Source organism: Mauremys reevesii, linkage group 13 (assembly GCF_016161935.1).
Source record: "Mauremys reevesii isolate NIE-2019 linkage group 13, ASM1616193v1, whole genome shotgun sequence".
Classification (NCBI taxonomy): Eukaryota; Metazoa; Chordata; order Testudines; family Geoemydidae; genus Mauremys; species Mauremys reevesii.
In genome coordinates this window covers 4217517-4241351 of record NC_052635.1, presented here as the reverse complement: position 1 = coordinate 4241351, position 23835 = coordinate 4217517, and the positions used below count along the sequence as shown (strand labels likewise).

At 54.6% G+C, this 23835-nt stretch overlaps 1 pseudogene and 1 gene segment (V, D, J or C); one reads left to right on the top strand and one right to left on the bottom strand.

Annotated features, from left to right (window-relative positions):
• The first annotated feature begins 532 nt into the window (after window positions 1-532).
• Window positions 533-18899, top strand: LOC120380860 (annotated as a pseudogene).
• Window positions 18900-20677: 1778 nt separating this feature from the next.
• LOC120380858 overlaps window positions 20678-23835 on the bottom strand; it is a 30202-nt gene continuing 27044 nt past the window's right edge. Inside the window, 1 exon segment of the C gene segment in view lies at window positions 20678-20814. Coding sequence covers window positions 20806-20814 — 9 coding nt within the window.

Here is a 23835-nt window from a genome sequence, read left to right as displayed (position 1 = left end):
TGTCGGGAGTGAGGGGCACTGGCATGGTGGGGGGACAGGGCGGGGCTAGCAGGAGGCTGGAGCTCAGGGTTGAGGGCCATTAGCAGACGTGGGGCGCTCAGGGTTGGGGGGCTGCAATTAGAGGTTGGGGGAGCAGCTGAATTGTTTCTAAGAGGGTTTAATTGTCTCCAGCCAAAAACTTTCTAAACTGAGGCACAAATTTCCCCTTTGGCATGTCCCTTGCCAGAGGGAACCCCCTGAACTCAGCGAGTGCAGGAACGTGTCTCCCTGAGCCGGCCCTGCCTCCCTCCAGCAGCTCTGCGCTCATGCTCCATGCTGAGAGCCGGGCAGGGGGATTCCCAGCACAGCTAGATGTGAGCTCGGCTGCCTGGGGCTGGACGTAACTGGCAGCTCAGAGGCGACAGCTCAGGGCTCAGCTTCCCAACTTGGCCGTTGAGCTGGCTCCGTTTCTGCGGCGCACTCAGCTGGAGACGCGTTGGGCTTCCTTTCCGGGGGAACGAGCTCTGACGTCTCCGGCTAAAGCCCACTGGAGATGCAGACCCCGGTAAGTGCTCCCCAAGGCGCCTCAGCTCTGGGCACCTAGAAAGTGAGGCAGCTGGACTTCTTGGGAGATTTCTCCCGCAGAGTTTGGGAAAGTGTCCAGAAAATCTTCATCCCAATTGGTTAGAATCCGAGTGGTTTCTTGAGTGGGAACCTGGCTAGAAAGGTCGTGAGCTAGGGGTGGTGATAACCAGTCGACTACTGAGTTTGGGGGAGGGAACATTGTTTACCCTAACCCCAGAACTATGACCCTAAACCAAACCTTAAACCCAACTGCTTAGACCCCCAACTCCATCCTAGCTCCCTAACCATGACCCTAATCCCAGCATCCTAACCCCCGACAGATGCACCCATTCCTTAACCCCAGCACCCTAATCCTCCCCCTTTCCCTAGAGTCCTAGCCTCATCCTTAACCCCGGCTCTCTAACCCCTGCTCCCTAACTCTGACCCCCCAACTCTGACCCCCTCTTCAAACCCAACCCCTAACCCCTAACCCTAACGTCCCAACCTTCTCCCCCGAGCCCTGACTTTAGATTGCTCAGGCTGCAATGGTGCTGGGATCAGTAGAGTCCTCATTGTTATTTCTCTGTAAAGCTCCCGGTGCGATGGGTCCTGGTCCTAAATTGGGTTTTCTAGACCACTGTGATACAAGGACTAACAACCAATTATACCCCTAACCATAACCCCAGCTCTAACCCGAACCTCCCCACCTTGACCCTCTGAGCACTAGGGTTTCTGTGTCTCCATTCTGGTATCAAGCATCCCAGCCTCAGAAATATGAGTCATCGTGGCAAACTGACCCCTTGGGGTAGGACCCAAGAGTCTCACTAACTCCCTCTGGGAAATGGCAGCAGAACCGGTTGGTATCTGAAGGTTGAATGGCTGAAAAATTGGCTAGAAATCCCATCACAACACGTCAAATATTGAACTTGAGGGTGGAAGGGTATTTGACCCAAACCATTAAACCATCGCCCTTAATTCTACCCCAGCTACCTATAGCCCTTAACCCCAGCACCTAACCCTAACCGCGAACCCTTCATCCTCCTCCCCGTGTATAATTATAACCCGAACTCTAACCCAAAGGGCCCATATGTCCCGGGTTCAATTGGACAGTCCCAGTCCCTCCTACCAGTGTCTCAAGTGAGTTCTCAGGACTCTAACGACGTGTGTTTGAGATACAGAATTGCTAACTGGCCACTAGGGGCTGAGGATGTTAGCAATGAACCTAGGAGCCTAATGAGAATATAACATTTAATATTCATACCCAAGCTAAAATTGCTAGAATAACTTCTGCACATCTTCAGCTGGAGACCTGAAAACCCAAACGTTAGTGGTACAACACGTCTTCGAGAGCCCAGAAGTGTCCCCCAATTTCAGTTCCTTGGTCAAAATATTGGGTTGTTTTCTAGCTGCAGACACTATGATTTCTCCAAGGGGAATTTCTCTGCCACTTCAGCACCTAATTCTCTTTGGCTCCTCAGGAGAAACCCAGTGCAAATTACTGGGAACAACCCTCCACTCTGTGAAATCAACCCGTGTTACTGCTGACCAGCGGCACAGCACAATGCATCATCCAGTCCACAGAGCAGAGGGTGGGACACAGGACTCCTGGGTTCTCTACCTGGCTGTGCCACCAACCTGCTGTGACCAGGTCCCTTCCTCGCTCACTGCCTCAGTTTCCCCTCTGACCCTTACTTTATCTTGCCTATTTGGCCTGTAAGTTCTGTGGGGTAGGGACTGTCTGTCATTGTGTCCCTCTGCAGCATCCAGTGTAATGGGGCCCCCGATCACACATTGGGTTTGTTTAGCACCAAGTGAATTGGGGGCCCTGATCCTGCTCAGTCTGTGACACAACCTGGAAGACGGGGGGCAGCCTATCTCAGGTGCCCACTTACACACCGACATTAGTAAGACCTTGCAACTGTCAACAGTCTCACCCCAAACTGTGCTGTGTGAATGGAGCAGAGTGGGGCTCGCTAGGGGACGCTCTCCCCGGCATTGAGTGCTGGCCCCAGTGCCCCGCTAGGGCCTGTGCTGCACGGAGCGGGCAGGGCTCAGAGGGCTGTGTCTCATGGCCTCGCTCTCTCTCCTTTGCAGCTAGTGCCACGGCCCGTCTGTCTTCCCCTGACCTCCTGCACCGGCGGTCACCACCTCCCGGTCACCTTCGGCTGCCTGGCCAAAGGCTACTTCCTGAGCCGGTCACCGTGACATGGGGCCCGAACGTCGGCTCCTCGGGCGTGAGGACCTATCCTCCGTGCTGCAACCTTCCAGCGGCCTCTACTCGCTCAGCAGCCAGGTCACCGTCCCGGCCAGCAGCTGGGAGTCTAACACCTATCGATGCACCGTACAGCACCAGCCCACCAGCTCCACCATCTCCACGGAAATCCCAAGTAGGGATGGCGCAGCGCGGCCCGGGGGGGAGGGAGGGGCTGGGGGTCTCTCAGGTCCCTGCTCTGGTGACTGCTGGAGGGAGAGAGGCTGGGAGCCTGCTAGTGCTGTGAGCTGGTGGAGTCGCCGGGGTGGGTGGGTGGATGGAGAGACACCTCAGAGAGATGGGAGTGAATGGGGGCAGGTAGATAGTGTTGGGTGTGGAGGCACCAAGGGTGGAGGGATGAAAAGGGAGTCCGCGCCAAGAGATGCGATGGGGCTGCAATGCAGGGATAGGGGCAGAGGGCTCAGCAGGGGGCGCTGTGCTGCAGGGCGCGGGCGGCTCAGCAGGGGGCGCTGTGCAGCAGGGAGCGGGGAGGGCTCAGCCGGGGGCGCCGTGCTGCAGGGCGTGGGGGGGGCTCAGCAGGGGGCGCCGTGCTGCAGGGAGGGGGGCTCAGCAGGGGGCGCTGTGCTGCAGGGAGCAGGGGGCTCAGCAGGGGCGCTGGGCTGCAGGGAGCGGGGGGCTCAGCAGGGGGCGCCATGCTGCAGGGAGCGGGAGGGCTCAGCGGGGCGCCGTGCTGCAGGGAGCGGGGGCTCAGCAGGGGGCGCCGTGCTGCAGGGAGTGGGGAGGGATCAGCAGGGGGCGCCGTGCTGCAGGGAGCAGGGGGCTCAGCAGGGGGCGCCGTGCTGCAGGGAGCGGGGGGTTCAGAAGGGGGCGCCGTGCTGCAGGGAGCGGGGAGGGCTCAGCGGGGGTGCCGTGCTGCAGGGAGCGGGGGCTCAGCAGGGGCGCTGTGCTGCAGGGAGCGGGGGCTCAGCAGGGGCGCCGTGCTGCAGGGAGCGGGGGCTCAGCAGGGGCGCCGGGCTGCAGGGAGCGGGAGGCTCAGCAGGGGCACCGGGCTGCAGGGAGCGGGGGGCTCAGCCGGGGGCGCCGGGCTGCAGGGAGCGGGGAGGGCTCAGCAGGGGGCGCCGTGCTGCAGGGAGCGGGGGGCTCAGCAGGGGGCGCTGTGCTGCAGGGAGCGGGGGGCTCAGCAGGGGGCGCCGGGCTGCAGGGAGCGGAGGGCTCAGCAGGGGGCGCCGTGCTGCAGGGAGCGGGGGGGCTCAGGATGGGTCTGTACAAAAACTAACCTGTCCCCCTTCTCCCAGAGCCCCCCAAACCCCAGGCCCTCATTACACCCAAGGTGAAAATCGTCTCCAACACCGACCGAGACCCCGTCCAGCTCACGTGCTTAATCTCCGGCTTCTACCCTGAGAATTTGACGGTGGAATGGATGGTTGACGGCGAGCCCAGGAAACTTCCTAATGACACAGCCCTTACCACGAAGGACGCCAACGGCCGCACCTACAGCACCCACTGCAATGTCACTGTCTCCAAGGCCGATTGGCGGAAGGTCAAGTTATACACGTGCCAGGTGTCCCAGCCGGGCACCCCCATCAAATCGCAGGGCCACACCAACAAGTGCGGAGGTGACGCTCGCCGGCACTAGGCTCCCTACGAAGAGGAGGGGCAGTGGGGGATTCAGGGTTACTGGGGCCCTGTGATCAGCCGCATTTTGGGGCCCTCCTTGGGCCCACGTGCCAAGAAAAAGAACCTTCTCTCTTATCTCCCCCCTCCCCCGGTTTTCATTCTTCTTTTCTTCATCCTCCTCCTGTCAGTAATAGCAAGTAAATGAGAATAAAGTGAGGTTCCTTGATTGGTTTTGTAGTCGAACTCATTTTTCCACAGACCACTTGAAAATCGCTGGGGGTCTTGGCGGACACTTAACGGTCTTTCCAAATCCTGTTTGTGCCATTAGCTAACTCCTGTGAAGCGCTTGGGATAAGAGCCCTTTATAAAAAAGCGTTGAGGTTCGGGGTCTGGCCAGGACTTAGGGTTCAGGAGGGGTCAGGGCTGGGGCAGCGGACTGGAGTGTGGAGGGTGTACCTGGGGCAGCTCCCGTTTGGTGCGAGGGGCGGGGTGGGGATGTGGGGGCTGCAGCAGCCAGGAGGGCAGGGGCTGGAGGTGGATGAGGGGTGCTGGCGGCGGGCTGGGGTGCAGGGTCTGGGTGGAAGTTCGGATCCTGGAGCAGGCTGGGGGTTGGGCTGCAGGGCCTGGCCAGGAGTTAGGGTGCAGGAGCGGGCAGGGGTTGGGGTAGGAGGTTGGGGCAGCTCCATTTGGTGCAAGGGGCGCAGATGGGAATGTGGGGGGTGCAGGAGCTCAGTATAAGGGATTGGGGGTCTGCGTAGGGGGAGTGCGGGGACCAGGTTGCTGCCCCCACAGCTGCCCGGCCCTGGGACCCCCTGGGTTTTACTGTAAATCCGCATCTGGTCCTGCCGGCTCGAGGGGCTCCTGCTGCAGGCTCTGCCCCCACCGGCAGCCCAGCTCCCCCTCCCCCACCTCTTCCCCGCCTCCCCCAACCAAACTGCTGTTTGCCGGTGCTCCGGTTGCTCCTCGAGGGAGGGGGAGGGGCCACAACGCACATAGGGGCAGGGGGCTGGGAGCACCCCACAATCCCAGCCCACATCCCCAGGCCCCTGCCCTGACTCCTGCACCCCACACACACACCCAACCCCTGCCTTGACTCCTGCACCCCTGCCAGATCTCCCCCACCCTGATCACCAAATGGGAGCTCCTTCACCCGCCCCCACATCCCCACCCCCAACCCTTGCACCAAATGGAGCTGCCCCAGGTAACCGCTCCACACCCCAACCCTCTGCCCCAGGCCTGAGCCCCCTCCCTCACCCTAACTCCCTCCCAGACCCTGCAATCCCAGCCCTGACTCCTGCACCCCCCTCACACACACCCAGACCCCCACACCCCCTGCCCTGATTACGGCACCCCCCCTCCCCCCCTCTGCCCTGAGCACCAAATGGGAGCTCCTGCATCCCCTCCCCATTTCCAGCTATTTTCAAGCGATTTTCTGTGGAAAAATAAATTCAACTACAAAACCAATCAAGGTCCCTCACTTTACTTGCTATTACTGACAGGAGGAGGATGACGAAAACAAGAATGAAAACCAGGAGTGGGGGTAGATAACAGAGAAGGTTCTTTTTCTCGGCTGGGTCCCAAGGAGGGGCACCAAAAATGAAGCTGAGCACAGGGCCCGACTCACTCAGCTTCCCATCCTGGGGCCCCTTGTCATTGGGGTTCCCCGTGCCAGGGCACCCCGTGATTTACTGTAAATCCGCCTGTGGGGAGGGGGACACCGGGCTGGGCTGGACGGGGGAGAGGGGTGAGGACAGACTGGGATGGGCTTGGCAGGGCAGACCAGGCCTAGCGGCTGACCTGGGCTCTCCTGTCCCCAGAAGAAACGTCTCCCGGCGATATCCAGGTCTTCCTGGTGCCTCCGTCTCCCGCCGCTCTGTATGTGGCCCAGAGCCCCATGCTCACCTGCCTGGTGGTCAACCTGCTTAGCAACTCCAGCCCCCAGGTGGTCTGGTCCCGGGAGAAGCCGGGCTCCATTGTCCCTGAACCCCTGACCCTCACTGAGCAGCTCAACAGCACCTTCACCGCCTCCAGCTCCATGCCCATCTTCACCCGCGACTGGGAGGCCGGAGAGACTTTCACCTGCAAAGTGAACCACTCAGAGCTACCCTCACCCTTCATCAAATCGATCTCCAAGAAGCCAGGTAGGAGGAGAGCAGGCTTCCTAAGGGGAGTGACTCCCCTATTCCAGCCCCCAGTGGGGAGGGATGCTCTTTAAGGAAAAGCCCCAACAACTTGGGATCCCGGCCCTGGGTCCCTTTGCATCCTCATGTGAGATGGAGACCATCCTATCCCCCAGGCTGTGCTCCAGGACTACTAGCTCCCAGTCCCCAGCCCCTCCATCCTGGAGGAGAGAGGGGCTGTTCCTACACCCCTCCCCCCCATACACACACACACGCCCCATCCTTCTCCTCACGTAGCCCCAGCTGAGTGATGCGCATGGCTCATCTGTGTCCTCCGTCCCCACCCACCGTAGGCAGGCGCTCTGGCCCTGGCATCTACCTCCTGCACCCCCACAATGAGGAGTTGAGCAGCTCCAGAGACTCCATCAGCCTCACCTGTCTGGTGCGGGGCTTCTTCCCCGAGGACATCTCGGTGCAGTGGATGAAGAACCACAAACCCGATGAGAGCTTGGAATATATCACCACTCCGACCATCAAGGACGGAGCCGGCGACTCGAACTTCTTTCTCTACAGCAAGCTGAAAGTCAGCAAGGCCAGCTGGAACAGAGGGGACATCTACACCTGCATGGTCACCCACGAAGCCCTGCAGATGAAGTTCACTCAACGCAGCATCAGCAAAGTCTCTGGTAAATGAAGAAGGCTCCTCCCAGCCCCACTGCTAGCACTGTCCAGTACAGCTTCCTGTAAATAATCTCTGTGCCCTCAGTGACAACAAGTGAATAAATGGAACTAGTCTGAGCTCACACCCAGGTCTCCTTGTTGTGGTGTGACTGGGTGAAATCTGCGGGTCGCCCAAGGTGGACGAGGTCCCAGGTTGCAGGCTCAGAGAAACTGAGATACTATAAGGCTGGGGATGCCAGTTCCCAGATCCTGTATGGGTGGATACATATATACCATGGAGGCTGGGTAGATACAGGGGTAGGTGCCATGGAAGGAATGATGGGTAGATACATGGGTTGATGCCCTGGAAGGAAGGCTGGGTAGATGCATGGGTAGGTGTCATGGAAGGAAGGATGGGTTGTGCCATAGGAAGGAAGGATGGGTAGATGCCATGGAAGGAAGGCTGGGTTGATACATGGGTAAATACACAGCACAGAAGCAGTGATGGAGTGGGGGGTAGATGGACAGTTACACACATACATACTGCACAGCCCATATCCACGCCCAGCTCTGTTGGAAGGCCAGGTGTTCAGAGAGATCGTTAGATGGATACATACATACTTCAGAGGGAAGGACTCATAGACCAACAGATATCACAGAGAGAAGGAGAGAGAGAGAGAGAGAGAGAGAGAGATTATTATTTGAATTAAATTGCACCTCCTCCCCCAGCTCAGATAGGGCCCTGTTGGGCTGGGTATGGCACAGACACCATGGGAGACAGTCCCTGTGTCAAAGGGCTCACACCTAGATAGAGAAAGAGGGAGAAGAAACAGAGACACCAAGAGGGGAAGGGGCCTGCCCAAGGTTACGTCCGTTACCGAGCCAGAAACAGAACCCAGGTGTTCTGAGAGTCCCACCCAGTCCCACTAGACTGCGCTGCACTGAGGGAAGGATGGTTGGATGGTTCGCAGGTGCGGTGCGAATGGATAAGTGGATGGGGATGGACGGATAAATCTATGGTGAAGGTTGGAGGGGTACCCATTCTGAAGGATGAAGGGATGGATACATGGATGGCCATAGATGGACTGCGATAAATGGATGGCTAGAGATGAGAATGGGTGGGGACAGATGGATGTATAAATGAATGGATGGGCGGGTGCATATGTTAATGGATCAGTACCGATGGGATGGATGGTGATAGGAAAATGAGAATGGATGGGGATGGACCGACAGACGGATGGATGGGCTGGTACAGATGGTCAGTGATAGATAGATGAGGATGAGTGGATGGGTGAATATGGCAATGGATGGATGGACGACTGAGTGCGTTCATGGGGACAGGTGGTAATGGATGTTTGGGGATGGATAATATATAAAGGGCTGATAGATAAGTGGATGGGGTTGCATGTATGGATGGAAGATATGGGTGAGGATGAGTGGGTGGATTGTTAGTGGTGATGATGGATGGATGGATGGATGGATGGGTATAGATCTATATGGATGGATGGAAGATATGGAGGACGGTTAAAGATAAGGCTGGATGGAGTGTGGGATGGATCGGTGGATCGGTAGATGGCCGTCTCATTGAGGCACGATCCTCTGTAGGCTATATCCCATGCATATCCAGAGGGGCACCGTATTATGATCAGCATTTACCCTACACCCTCTTCCACCCCAGAGAGGAGCAGATGCCCCATGGGTATTTTCCAGCCACAGTCAGTGGGGGAAGGTAATTAAAATACCCTGGCCCCCACACACTCTCCTCTGCTGGCTAGAAGGCTAAGGGCAGGGCCACCCAGAGGATTCAGGGGGTCTGGGGCAAAGCAATTTTGGGGGCCCCTTCCGTAAAAAAAAGTTACAATACTATAGAACACTATATTCTTGTGGGGGCCCCTGCAGGACCCAGGGCAAATTGCCCAACTTGAGCCCCTCCTCTGGGCGGCCCTGGCTAAGGGGTCTCCTTCCACCCCATACCCACAAAAGCAGCTGTGGAGGGGGAGATAGGACAACATACAGCAAACACCCCACACCACAGATCATCTCCTGGGCTCAGTCCCCACAAAGCAGCAGCAGTAGTAGGGCTGTTATCTGGAGCACACACTAAGCAGGGACTCACCTAAAGTCTCACTAGCTCTGGTGACATGGGGGCCCTGGCAGTGGTGTGGAACGGATGATGCAGATGCCCCTGTGCCCCCGCACATGAGCTCTGTCTCCTACCGAGCTCCTCACTCACACACCTGTCCCCTCTGCCCCCCATGTGTGTATCAGCCCCAAAGCTGCAGGAATCAAACCCACCAGTGCGAGCACAGAGCTCACACCTGGCATGAAAGGGGGGTAGCCTGCAGCAGCAGTGTTAGGGCTGTTATCCTGGGGCAGCGCAGGGGCACACAGAGTAAGAGAGTGGGGGGGTGGCTGAGAGAGAGCTCAGTCCAGGGCAGATGGACACACCTGTAACATGGCATGACCCAGGGACCCTCCCACCTGGGCTGTCGTGTTTGTACCCACAGAGAGACACACAACACAGAGAGACAAACATGCACCCACACAGATCCATGCACCTGTTCTCCAGACATCCCTAGGGCAGGGGCTCAGTAGGGGGCGCCATGCTCAGGGAGCAGCATCTGTCATGTCAGAGAGACCTGAGATCCCATCCTTAAAATACTTGTGGCTCTGTTCATAAAAGTGACAGGGTTCAAAATCCCCACCTCCCTCAGCCGAGGCAACTACAGGCTGCACCTGGGCAAGAGAGCCCGGGATAAACAGGCCCAGAGGTGGCTGCGTTCCATCTGAAGTGACTCCTGGGGGTTTTGTTACACTGGGAGCAGGGTCATAGAGGCACATGTGTGAAATCCATCCATCCTGGTCTTTAGAGAGCTCCCCCACCATGGCAGCATCCCGGCACGTCGCACACCTCAGAGGGATCCTGAGGCACCTTTCACAGGCAGAGAAACTAAGGCACAGAGAAATTCAACAGGCAGCCAAGCTTCAGTGCCAGGGTGTAGGGCCACGACCACATGGGACAAGTGAGATGAGAGCTGGGAGGCTCTGCATCCTTCATTTCATCACAGCAGGCAGGGGTGGGTGGATGGATGGAGGGGTGCATCTAGGGATGGATGGATCTGTCTAGAGATGGACGGTGGAAGCATGGACAGATGGATGGTTTGTGGGGATGGATGGATGGAGGGATGTGTCTAGCGATGATGGTTTGTGGTCATGGATTGATGGATGGATGTACCTATGGATGGATGGATGGAGGGTTGCATCTCGGGATGGTTGGATGGATAGAGGTGTCCAAGGATGGACTGATGGATCGATGGGCAGTTTGTGGTCATGGATGGAGTGCAGTGGAGAGGCATAGATGGATGTATGGATGGAAGTGTCTAGGGATGGATTGATGGATGAATAGATGGTTTGTGGTCATCAGTGAATGGACGGGTAAGTGGGGATGGATGGATGGATTTATTTAGAGATGGATGGATGGTTTCTGGGGATGGATGGTTTGTGGTCATGGATGCATGGATGTATCAAAAGATGGATGGTGCAGGCATGGATTAGTAAATGGAGGTGTCTAGGGATTGATGGATGGATGGTTTGTGGTCAGGGATGGATGGATGTATCCAGAGATAGATGAGTGGAGGGATGGAAGGATGGGTAGAGAAGGGGATAGGCGGGTTGGTGTTGGATGCACAGTCCGAGCTCTCTCTGTAACAGTGGCTGAGTCAGAGCTGATATCTCTTTCTCTCCCCCCAACAGAGGTGATCGTGTCAGGTGAGTTTTGCAATGAGGACGGAGACGAGGAGCTGGACGGCCTCTGGTCCACCATCTCGGTCTTCATCACCCTCTTCCTCCTGAGCGTGTGCTACAGCGCCACCATGACCCTGTTCAAGGTGAGAGAGAGAACGAACATAGGAACGGAAGAATGAATGAGTTTAGCACATTAGATAGTGTAATGATGGTGCCTCTTGTAACAATGGTGGGACACTTCAGAGAGTATCAGTTCAGGACAAATTGCTTAGAGAAGGGCAGTTACAGCCCAAGGCTGGAGTTTCTCCACTTCTAAACACACCAAACCAGACAGACAGGGAGGACTTTGGTTTTACCTCACTGGCTAACCATAAGTCATACAAGCAATTCCCTAAGACACTCCAGTTTCTTGATTGGGCACTTACTGAGAATAGTCCTGTAGAATCATAGAATCTCAGGGTCGGAAGGGACCTCAGGAGGTATCTAGTCCAACCCCCTGCTCAAAGCAGGACCAATCCCCAACTAAATCATCCCAGCCAGGGCTTTGTCAAGCCTGACCTTAAAAACCTCTACGGAAGGAGATTCCACCACCTCCTTAGGGAACCCATTCCAGTGCTTCACCACCCTCCTAGTGAAACAGTGCTTCCTAATATCCAACCTAGACCTCCCCCACTGCAACTTGAGACCATTACTCCTTGTTCTGTCATCAGATACCACTGAGAACAGTCTAGATCCACCCTCTTTGGAACCCCATTCAGGTAGTTGAAAGCAGCTATCAAATCCCCCCTCATTCTTCTCTTCTGCAGACTAAACAATCCCAGTTCCATCAGCCTCATCTCATAGGTCATGTATTCCAGCCCCGTAAGCATTTTTGTTGCCCTCCGCTGGACTCTTTCCAATTTTTCCACATCCTTCTTGTAGTGTGGGGCCCAAAACTGGACACAGGACTCCAGATGAGACCTCACCAATGTCAAATAGAGGGGAATGATCACATCCCTCGATCTGCTGGAAATGCTCCTACTTATACAGCCCAAAATGCCGTTAACCTTCTTGGCAACAAGGGCACACTGCTCACTCATATCCAGCTTCTCATCCACTGTAACCCCTAGGTCCTTTTCTGCAGAACTGCTGCCTAGCCATTCGGTCCCTAGTCTGTAGCAGTGCATGGGATTCTTCCATCCTAAGTGCAGGACTCTGCACTTGTCCTTGTTGAACCTCATCAGATTTCTTTTGGCCCAATCCTCTGATTTGTCTAGGTCCCTCTGTATCCTATCCCTACCCTCCAACGTATCTACCACTCCTCCCAGTTTAGTATCATCTGCAAACTTGCTGAGAGTGCAGTCCACGCCATCCTCCAGATCATTAATGAAGATATTGAACAAAACCGGCCCCAGGACCAATCCCTGGGGCACTCCGCTTGATACCGGCTGCCAACTAGACATGGAGCCATTGATCACTACCCATTCAGCCCGACGATCTAGCCAGCTTTCTATCCACTTTATAGTCCATTCATCCATCCAATACTTCTTTAACTTGCTGGCAAGAATACTGTGCGAGACTGTATCAAAAGCTTTGCTAAAGTCAAGGAATAACACATCCACTGCTTTCCCCTCATCCACAGAGCCAGTTATCTCCTCACTCACTCACTCACTCATGCCCGTCACCCCAATCGGGGTATGGGCCGCCAACCACAGATCTCCAGAGTCCTCTATCCTGGGCCATTCACTCTAGCTGGTTCCAGGTATAGCACATTTTTTTGCTATCAGCCTGAAGGTCGCGTCGCCAGGTATTTCTTGGACGGCCTCTTTTCCGCTTGCCTTGGGTTCCACCGCAGTGCCTGTCTGGTGATGTTAGTTGGCTGCTTGCGTAGTGTATGTCCTATCCAGCCCCACCTTCTCCTTCTAATTTCTTCCTCTGCTGGGAGTTGACGGGTCCTCTCCAAGAGGTGGATGTTACTGATGGTGTCTGGCCAGCGGATCTGGAGAATCCTTCTGAGGCAGCTATTAATGAAGGTCTGGATCTTCCTGGTGGTTGTTTTGGTTGTCCTCCAGGTTTCAGCTCCATACAGTAGGACTGATTTCACGTTGGAGTTGAACAGTCGAATCTTTATTGCCAAAGACAGCTCTCTGGAGCTCCAGATGTTCTTGAGCTGTAAGAAGGCTGCTCTTGCCTTACCAATCCTTACTTTGATGTCTGCGTCTGTGCCACCCTGCTGATCGATGATGCTTCCTAGATAGGTGAAGGACTGCACTTCTTCCGGGGGCATCCATTCAGTGTGACTGGGTCGTTGCTGATGGAATTGATCCTAAGGATCTTGGACTTGTCCTTGTGGATGTTAAGGCCAACCTGTGATGACGTGGCTGCCACTACGTTGGTCTTCTCTTGCATCTGCTGCTTACTGTGCGAAAGGAGTGCAAGGTCGTCGGCAAAGTCCAGGTCATCAAGCTGGGTCCACAACGCCCACTGGATTCCGTTCCTACGCTCATAAGTGGATGTCTTCATAATCCAATCGATGATGAGGAGAAAGAGAAGTGGTGACAACAAGCATCCTTGTCTGACTCCGGTTCGCACCTGGAAGCTGTTTGTGAGCTGCCCTCCATGGATCACTCTACAGTGTATACCATCGTATGAGTTCTTAATCAAGTTGACCACCTTTGCTGGGATGCCATAGTGCCGAAGGAGCTTCCAGAGGGTCTCTCGATCCACGCTATCGAACGCTTTCGTAGTCAACAAAGTTGATATACAACGAGGAGTTCCACCCATAGACTGCTCGACTATGATGTGGAGCGTCGCTATCTGGTCCATGCATGATCTGTTCTGCCAGAAACCTGCCTGTTCATCTCGTAGCTGTGGATCGACGGCATCCTTCATTCTCTCTAAGAGGACTCGATTGAAGACCTTCCCTGGCACCGACAGGAGTGTGATTCCTCTGTAGTTGGCACAGTTGCTGAGGTCTCCTTTCTTGGGGATTTTGATGAGGTATCCTCTTTCCAGTCAGCCGGAATCACTTCTTCTTCCCATATCTTCTCAAAAAGGGGGTACAGCATTTCCACTGAAGCATCCAGGTCTGCTTTTAGGGCCTCTGCTGGGATATTGTCAGGTCCAGCCACCTTCCTGTTCTTCATCATGGTGATGGCTTTTCTGATCTCGTCTCTTGTTGGTTTATCGCAATTGATTGGGAGGTCCTCGTTGGCTGGGTCGATGTCTGGTGGATTTGGTGGTGCTGGTCTGTTCAGGAGTTCCTCAAAGTGCTCCACCCATCTGTTCATCTGTTGTTCTATTTCCCTGCTTGTCTTTAACGGGACGTTCTGGCTTGCTGATATTTCCAGACAGTCGCTTGGTAGTATCGTACAGCTGTTTCATGTTACCGCTGTATGCTGCCTGCTCTGCTTCTGCTGCCAGTCCATCCACATAATCTCTCTTATCCTTCCTAATATTCCTCTTCACTGCTCTGTGGGCTTCAGCATATTCTTTTTGAGCTTTGGCCTTTGCTGCTGTAGTCCTGCTGTTGTTGACTGCTGCCTTCTTCTTCTTTCTGTCTTCTATCTTAGTCAAGGTCTCTGCTGTGATCCACTCTTTCTGCTGGTGTTTCTTAATTCCAAGCACTTCTTGGCATGCTGACCTAAGTGTCTCTCTCACTTTCTGCCATCTGTTGAGTACACTGTCTTCCTCTTCCTCAGACCGATCCTGTAATACTGAAAACTTATTCTTCAGCGTCAGTCCAAAATCTTCCTTGGTCTTATGGTCCTTCAGAAGGCTGACATTGTACTTCGCTCTTCTGTCTGATGCGTCTATCCAGTTCTTCTTCAGCTTCAGCTTCAATCTGGCCACCACTAAGGCACGTCTGTGCCTCTTCTAACTCTAACGTCCTGCAAGGATCTTCTGAACTTCTTGCTAATGCAGACACGGTCGATCTGGTTTTCTGTTGTGCCTGCTGGCAATACCCAGGTACTCTTGTGGATCCGCTTGTGAGGAAAGATGCTACCTCCTATGACCAGGTTGTTAAGTGCACACAAATCCACAAATCTCTCTCCATTCTCACTCATCTCTCCCAGAGCATGGGTCCCCATGACTTGTTTGTATCCTGTGTTATCAGGTCCAATTTTGACATTAAAGTCTCCCATAAGGATGGTGATGTCTTTGTCTGGGAGAGTCTATAATATTTTCTGGAGTCTGTTGTAAAAGTAGTCTTTATCCTCCTCTTCACTGTCATTGGTTGGAGCGTAGCACTGAACAACATTCATCTTAATCCTCTTCATTTTAGTTCTGAAGGATGCTGTGATGATCCTGGGACCATGTGCCTCCCAACCAATCAGTGCTCTCTGTGCCTGCTTGGACAACATGAAGCCTACTCCCTGTGTGTGGGGTGAGTCGCTCTCTTCATGTCCTGAATACAGTAACAGCTCTCCTGTCAACAGTCGCCTCTGTCCAGCTTGCGTCCATCTTGTCTCGCTAATGCCTAGTAGGGTCAGGTTGTTGCTCCTCATCTCTGCTGCAACCTGCGCCGTCTTTCCTGACTCGTACATGGTCCTCACGTTCCATGTGCCGATGGTAATCCTCCTGGTTGTAAGAAGAGTGATCGGCTTAGTGGCTTCCTCGCGGCTTTCACCACCCAGCGTCATGCGTCTTCGAGTTGAAGACCCTTCTTTTTCCAGGCTAAAAGTCTCTGTTAACTCTATTGTCGGCGTTTCTGTAGCAAGTTGATTTTTTACGAGGTGGAGTTGCTAGCCCCACGCCCAACCCTCCTCCTTTACCCTGACTTGGGACAGGCACATGGCCCCAAAGGACCTCTCTGGTGGAGTTAGTTATCTCCTCATAGAAGGCAATTAGGTTAGTCAGGCATGATTTGCCCTTGGTGAATCCATGCTGACTGTTCCTGATCACTTTCCTCTCCTCTAAGTGCTTCAGAATTGATTCCTTGAGGACCTGCTCCATGATTTTTCCAGGGACTGAGCTGAGGCTGACTGGCCTGGAGTTCCCCGGATCCTCCTTCTTCCCTCTTTTAAAGATGGGCACTATGTTAGCCTTTTTCCAGTCATCCAGGACCTCCCCCTTTCGCCATGAGTTTTCAAAGATAATGGCCAATGGCTCTCCAATCACATCCGCCAACTCCTTTAGCACCCTCGGTTGCAGTGCATCTGGCCCCATGGATTTGTTCTTGTCCAGTTTTTCTAAATAGTCCTGAACCACTTCTTTCTCCACAGAGGGCTCGTCACCTTCTCCCCATGCTGTGCTGCCCAGTGCAGGAGTTTGGGAGCTGATCTTGTTCGTGAAGACAGAGGCAAAAAAAGCATTGAGTACATTAGCTTTTTCCACATCCTCGGTCACTAGGTTGCCTCCCTCATTCAGTAAGGGGCCCACACTTTCCTTGACCACCTTCTTGTTGCTAACATACATGAAGAAACCCTTCTTGTTACTCTTAATGTCTCTTGCTAGCTGCAACTCCAAGTGTGATTTGGCCTTCCTGATTTCACTCCTGCATGCCTGAGCAATATTTTTATACTCCTCCCTGTCGTTTGTCCAATCTTCCACTTCTTGTAAACTGCTTTTTTGTGTTTAAGATCAGCAAGGGTTTCACTGTTAAGCCAAGCTGGTCGCCTGCCATATTTACTATTCTTTCTACACATCGGGATGTTTTTTTCCTGCAACCTCAAGAAGGATTCTTTAAAACACAGCCAGCTCTCCTGGACTCCTTTCCCCCTCATGTTATTCTCCCAGGAGATCCTGCCCATCAGCTCCCTGAGGGAGTCAATGTCTGCTTTTCTGAAGGCCAGGGTCCGTACCCTGCTGTTCTCCTTTCTTCCTTGTGTCAGGATCCTGAACTCGACCATCTCATGGTCACTGCCTCCCAGGTTCCCATCCATTTTTGCTTCCCCTACTAATTCTTCCCGGTTTGTGAGCAGCAGGTCTAGAAGAGCTCTGCCCCTGGTTGGTTCCTCCAGCACTTGGACGAGGAAATTGTCCCCTACACTTTCCAAAAACTTCCTGGACTGTCTGTGCACCGCTGTATTGCTCTCCCAGCAGATGTCAGGGTGATTAAAGTCTCCCATGAGAACCAGAGCCTACGATCTAGTAACTTCTGTTAGTTGCTGGAAGAATGCCTTGTCCACCTCATCCCCCTGGTCTGGTGGTCTATAGCACATTCCCACCACAACATCCCCCTTGTTGCTCACACTTCTAAACTTAATCCAGAGACTCTCAAGTTTTTCTGCAGTTCTATACCAGAGCTCTGAGCAGTCATACTGCTCTCTTACATACAATGCAACTCCCCAACCTTTTCTGCCCTGCCTGTCCTTCATGAACAGTTTATACCATCCATGACAGTACTCCAGTCATGTGAGTTATCCCACCAAGTCTCTGTTATTCCAAGAAGCTGACCAAATACTTCACTGAGGCTACTTAGAATCAAAACACATTGAGATACAAGTACAGAGCCAATTCTCATAACTTCAACTACAAAAATGATACACACTTACAGACAGCACAATCATAACCAGCAAAGCAGAACCTTGTCATAGACACCTCACTCCGCAACCTTTGTACAATATCTGCTGCAGCTATTGTGGCAGAGCTCTGACCTTGCTCCGTGGGTCCTGCGTTTCTAGGCGGCTTATGCCAGCCTCAGTGGTTCACTGTGACCCTCCACGTAGCCCTTCTCTCTCTAGGGCCAGGGTTACAGTCTACTGAGCCCTTTTCATCATAGGCTGCAAGGAGGTTGGGGAGAGAACTCCCACAGTCTCTGCTCAGCCTCCTGTCCTGACAGGGGCCTGACTTCCCCTCCCAGGAGATGTCCCTGTAGTGGTGGGTTGGGGGGAACCCGGGCCCACCCTCTACTCCGGGTTCCGGCCCAGGGACCCTAGTGGCAGCAGCTGTTGGCAGCCAACCTTTCACTGCCAGAGTTGCTACATTTCCCTGGGCCACTTCCCCACAGCTCTCCTGCTTCTCCCTTTTTCACCCTTATCTTAGGGCTCCCTTAACGATGGTTTGGGGGGGTGTTTATTAACCAGCCCTTCAGCCGCACTTCCTCTCCTCTGACTCCCTGGCTCTCCCGTGCTGGACTGGAGTGAGCCCTTTTTATAGTATCAGCAGGGCCTCAATTACAGTCAGGTGGTCACATTAGCTGAATGGCCTCACCTGACTCTTGGCAGGTTAATTAGAGTCAGGTAATAATAATAATTGGAGATATACCAATCTCCTAGAACTGGAAGGGACCTTGAAAGGTCATCAAGTCCAGCCCCCTGCCTTCACTAGCAGGACCAATTTTCGCCCCAGATCCCTAAGTGCTCCCCTGGGTTTAGCAGGCCAATGCTTTAGCCTGGAGCAGCCCCTGCTCTGGTCAGCGAGGGAACAGAAAACTGTTAATCCAGTGGCCAGTATATCTGCCTTCTGCTAGTCTGCTGTACCCAACTGGCCTGGATCTATCACACTATAGAACAGTGGTTGCAGCAATGATCTGTACGGTCACAGTTTATGTCAATAACGTCACAGAGGGCAGCGTGGAGGGGAAAGAAAGAAGAGAAGAATGAAGGAGAAAGGAGAATGGCTGAATAAGACAGAGACTGAATGAATGAGACACAGACAGAAAAGCAGGAAGGAATGACACAGACAGACAGAGCAGCTCCCCCCAGCGCTGACCCCTCTCACCCCTGCTCTCTCTGCCCCCTGCAGGTGAAGTGGCTTTTCTCTGCCATGGGGGAGCTGAATCAGGCGAGTGGCCCTGAGTACAAGAACGAGATCCAGAGCGTGGTGTAGGGGCCACTGCCCCCATCCGCCCGGAGACAAGGGGCTGAGACACCCGGCTCCATTGGCGACACCACCCTGAGTCCCACAGCTGCCCCCTGCTAGTGCTGTGCCCCTGGGAGAGCCCCCGGGGGGAGACAGGACCTCACCCCACATGGCCTAATCAACCCTCAGCCACTGGGGATGCTGCCCTGCTCGGAGCTTGGCTGAGACCGGACAACTCGTATCATGCAGGGAGCCAGTACCCCTAGCGAGGAAACAATCCCTCGCCCCCTTCCCACCCTCCTGAGCCCAACAGTCCCTGCTCTGGGGCTGGATCAGAGCCAGCGCCCCCTAGAGGGGAAAGGCCCCACGTCCCTTCCCCACCCCCTGCGCCAGCCAGCCCCCCGCCCTGGGGCAGGACCAGAGCCAGAGTTGTGTCGGTCATGCTGTATGTTGCATATTTAGCTCTTCATTGGGATTTTTGTGGGTGGTGTGTGTGTGTGTGTGTGACTTTTGTTGTGTGCACTGAGTGACAATAAATAAATAAATAAATATACAAATCAGGCTCCATCTCATTCATAACCTCCATCCCGGACTTTCAGGGACCCCTGACGCCCTCCAGAGGGGCATGTCGTGTCTGAAGGGGCACCTCCGGGCATGGAGAATGAAATGACAGGTGCCCGCTGAACTGGCCCCTTTGGGAGTTAGGGGGCCTAGCTACAAACCCAGAGAGCTGGGGCCTCGTCCCTCAGCCTATACAGGCTGGGACGGAGGGGCAGGAAGGGGAGATCTCTGGGGCAGAGAAAGCCACTGATCAGATAGTGATCACCCCCCACTCTGAACTTTAGGATACAGATGTGGGGACCTGCATGAGATAACCCCTAAGCTTATTTACCAGCTTAGACCTAGTACCTGCCACCACCAAATGGTTTAAACAAACGTTTATGGGAGAGTCATTCGGAAACTCTGTCTTCCCCCTAAATATTTCCCCAGTCTTTATCCTCCTTTTCCTGGCAGGATTGAGACTGATTCACCTCCAACCAATTCCTGGTGAGCCCAGATCCAAAAAACCCTTGGATCTTAAAACAAGGAAAAATCAATCAGGTTCTTAAAAGAAGACTTTTAATTACAGACAAAGGGTGAAAGGAATAACTCTATGAGACTAGCACGCAAGCTACTCTCACAGACAACAGATTCAAAACACAGAGGATGTCCCTCTGGGCAAAACCTTAGTTACACAAAGAAACCCAATTTGATTCTCCCTCCGTGCAAAAAGAAGTCACAAAAGAAAATAAACATAATCTAATACATTCCTTCTCTAACCACTTAATACTTTTAAGAAATGTTAGATGGCTGATTCCTGGATCCTTCACTCCGGCACAAACTTTTCTGAATGGACCAAAGACTGATTTCCCTCCTCCCTCTTTGAAAACATCTTGTCCCCCCATTGGTTCCTCTGGTCAGGTGTCAGCTAGGCTAGGTGAACTTCTTAAGCCTTTACAGGTAAAAGAGACATTAACCCTTAACTCTCTGTTTATGACATGCCCCCCAAATCATAGATAGTGCTGGACCACACTGGCTGCGATTTTTTCCTAGAACTTTAGGAAAGAAAGAAAGAAAGAAAGATGTGTATGTATGAGGATGGACAGTTGTGTAGATAGATACCAGGGGACTGAGACATACAGTGGCTAGCATTCTCCTTGGTTAAATCCCCCAAAACCCACCCTGAAATGCAGCTACCGATTTTGAACTCATTTTATTTTGGATCAAACACAAAATTCCTGTGTAAGTTACAAGTTAAACGATGGAGAAAATGAGACTCTTCTCCTTCACCAGAGTACAAGTTGACCAGACCTCAGGACACTACAGACCTACACACACACACAAGGAAATCCAGTCCCTGCCATGGGACGGGAGTGGAGGATTGAGGGGTACAGGGATGAGTTCAAGCTCCAGCGTGGGCTGCCCCCTGGGGATGTCCGGGGAAGGACTCTGCCCTCCCTGCTCTGGGATCTGCAGAGCTCAGACCCTTCAGCGGCCGTTGTCGCACCCTCTGAGCTGCCGTGGAACACGGTCCCTCCAGGTGTCCGGAGAGAGGGCAGGAGCCCGGGAGGGCTGACGATGGAGGGAGGGAATGAAGAGGATGAAGCAGTGCTGTCCACCTCCTAGGAGCCCGGAGCCGGGCACTCACCGCACCTGTGGGACACAGAGAGCAGAGGGGTTCGGCCGGTGCCGTTGGACCCGGTGTTGGGCTCACAGGCAGCATCCTACACTGGGAGAGCAAGGCCAGAAGGGGCCTTCGGGACCATCTAGCCTGTCCTGCTGCATAGCCTGGGCCATGGACCTGGCCCAGCCACGCCTGCGTCCTGCCAGGATCTCTGCGCTGAGCTGCAGCTCAACTTCCAGACAGAGACACCAGCCTTGTCAAACCACCTCAGGGAACGGGCACTGCCCAGCGGGTGCCGCACGCCAACTCCCTGGGGAGCTACGGCTGTCTAAGCCGATCCTGCTTCTGGTTCCAGGCCCCGGCACCAAGTCCCCGCCACAGAACCGGCTTCACAGGCTCCTATGGCCCTTTGTGCATCTGGGCCCCAGTACGGCCCCTCAGTGATCATGGCCGAGTGGTTAGTGATTGACGCTCATTGGTCCTTGAACATTTGTTCTGGCTTCTTAATTAGTGATCATTCCTTTCTGGTCATTGATCGTTAATTGCTGATTATTGATAAGTGATTATTATCAGTTGATAATTACTAGCAGCTTATTGATCCTTCATTGTTTAACATTAATTACTGGTCTGTGAGTGTTGATTATTGATAATTAATCACAGATTAATGGCTACTCAGCATTAATTACAGATCACTAGGTACTGACCAGAAATAGCCAATCCCTGATTATTGATTTCTCAGTGATAAATTATTGGAATTGATAATAGACTCTTGATTCTCATTTATTGATCACTGCTGAATCAACCTTGATGGGAACTCGCTAATTAGTGATGACGGGTGGTTGATTATTAGTAAATAATCATTCCTGATTATCTCTGATGGATCGTTGGGCAGTGTGAGGAATCAGGGACGGCAGCAGAGACAATCCCAGGTAACCTGACGCGCACACCTGGCCCGTAGTTTGCTGCCTCATCGGCTCCGCCCTGGTTGCTGGTCGGGACACCAGCTCAGAAGCCCCGCAGAAGTTGAGCAGTTGCCCAAAGCATTTCCCCAGGGCTGTGATAGTGGCAGTGGCGGAGCCAGGTTCTGAGAGCAGGGGACGCAAACATAAAAAAGGCACATGCACCCCGGCTCCTCCTCTGGCCACGCCCCCCTTGGCTCCTCCTCCGGCCGCTCCGTGCCCCCCCTTTGGCTGGCGCCTCCAGCCGCTCCGTGCCCCTCCCCCTTTGGCTGGCGCCTCCGGCCGTGCCGCCCCCGCCCCCGCCCACCCTCCTGGTGTGCGCTCTGCGCTGCTACGGTGCCGAGCACCCCCTCACCGGGGCCCCCAGGCGGGGGGGGCTGAATGTTCCAGAGCCCGGCGGGGTTCTAGAACGCTGGACGGCAGCCCGGGGCGCTCGAATGCTGGGAGGCTGCGGCTGGCCCCGTCCCAAGACCTGCACCAGCAATGCTAGTGCCCGGAACTCAGCACAGGGCATGTTAAACAGAACCCTGCAGTGCCCCACCTGCACCAGTGCCCTGAATGCACCCTGATACTCCCATATACCGACTCTCCTGGATACCCCATGTACCCACCCCCTCCGCATTCACCTGATCCCCCCCAGACCCATCTATTGCCAGGGCCCTGCAGGCACCCGGTGCCCCTGCACGCACCCTGACACCCCCACGTGCCCCGGGCCGGGCCGAGCTGCAGTGGGATCCGTGTCCCTTTCAGAGCGGGGCTGGGCTGAGCCGAGCCGGCGGGGGGTGGCTCCGCTCCCCGCTGCAGGCTGATGCCCGAGACTGAGCTGAGAACCAGGCTCATCTCCTGCACCAGCTCCGGGCAGGGCTTTGCTGCGGCTCCCCCAGACCCCCCGGGCCAGGCCACCCCTGGCACCTGCACGGTAGGGGCGGGTTGCATGAGGGCAGGACCCGGTGGGGCCGAGGGCTGAACAGGCCTGGCAGGGTGGTGCGGGGGCTGCTGGAGGGGGAAGCCGGGGAAGGGGTGGCACGGCCTCAACCCCCTGGGGCTGCAGATGGCTTTGCAAACGCAGCGCCAGAGCAGGCCAGCCCGCTGCCCACGTTACCTCCACCCACTCAGCCTCGGCGCCCGGCTCGGGGGCTTCACCTGCTGCCGGGAGACCAAACCCTGCGCAGGGCGACGCGCTGGAGGCGGCCATGGCCAGCAGCGCCGGCGGGCGGGCAGACTGGGGAGCCCGGGCTGTAGTAAGGGGAGGCCCTGAGATACAAACCTCGCTATCAGAGGCCCGGTATGAGGCCTAAGGCCTGAACTAAAGTAATGGTCAAGGCTTTGCTCACATAAAGCAAAGTGAAGGTGTGAGCCAGAGTCAGGCCCTGCTCACAGGAGCTGGCGAGGAAAGGGCTGAGGCTGCAAGAAGAGACGTACCTAAAAGGTGCTGAACACCAGATATCAGAACATTCGCACACTCGTACACTCCACACGGGTAACAAGGAACAGGCCGACCCATCCCAATGACAGGGACAAAAGGGGAATATGATGGATAGAGTTGTTTTGTTCAAACCAACATGTACAAGGTGAGAGGTGGCACCTTGCTACGTAGAGGGGTTGGACCTCACTACGTCAGGTGTGATGTGTAACTTGATTGTGCCTGTGTATAAGAATGCACCCCTGGGGCGGTGTCTTTGTCTGGCCGAGGGGGCAGTGGAAAGTCCCGCCACTGACTGAGCCGAGTCCATTGCCAAGAGGCACTTTCACGTAGTGTGCCCTGTAGAGTAACGATCTAGAGGGAACGGCAATTGTGTCCATACGGCAATAAACCTGGCCGACGTGCCTTCGCACCTTACTAGACTCTGTGGTCATTGGGGGTTCTCATCGGGTCTGCTGTGTCAACTGTCTGCGCAGAGCTGGGGCAGCACACAGAGGGAACACACGCATGCAGCCGAGTGATATCAACATTGGAGAAAGCAGAGCACCACAGCGGTAGCATCTGACAACACGGGCTACGCCACGCAAAGGCAGGCACCGCCCCCCAGCAGCACGCGGAGCTGGAGCTGATCCAGGAATTGCTAGCGCTGCAGCTTTCCACTTCCTGTG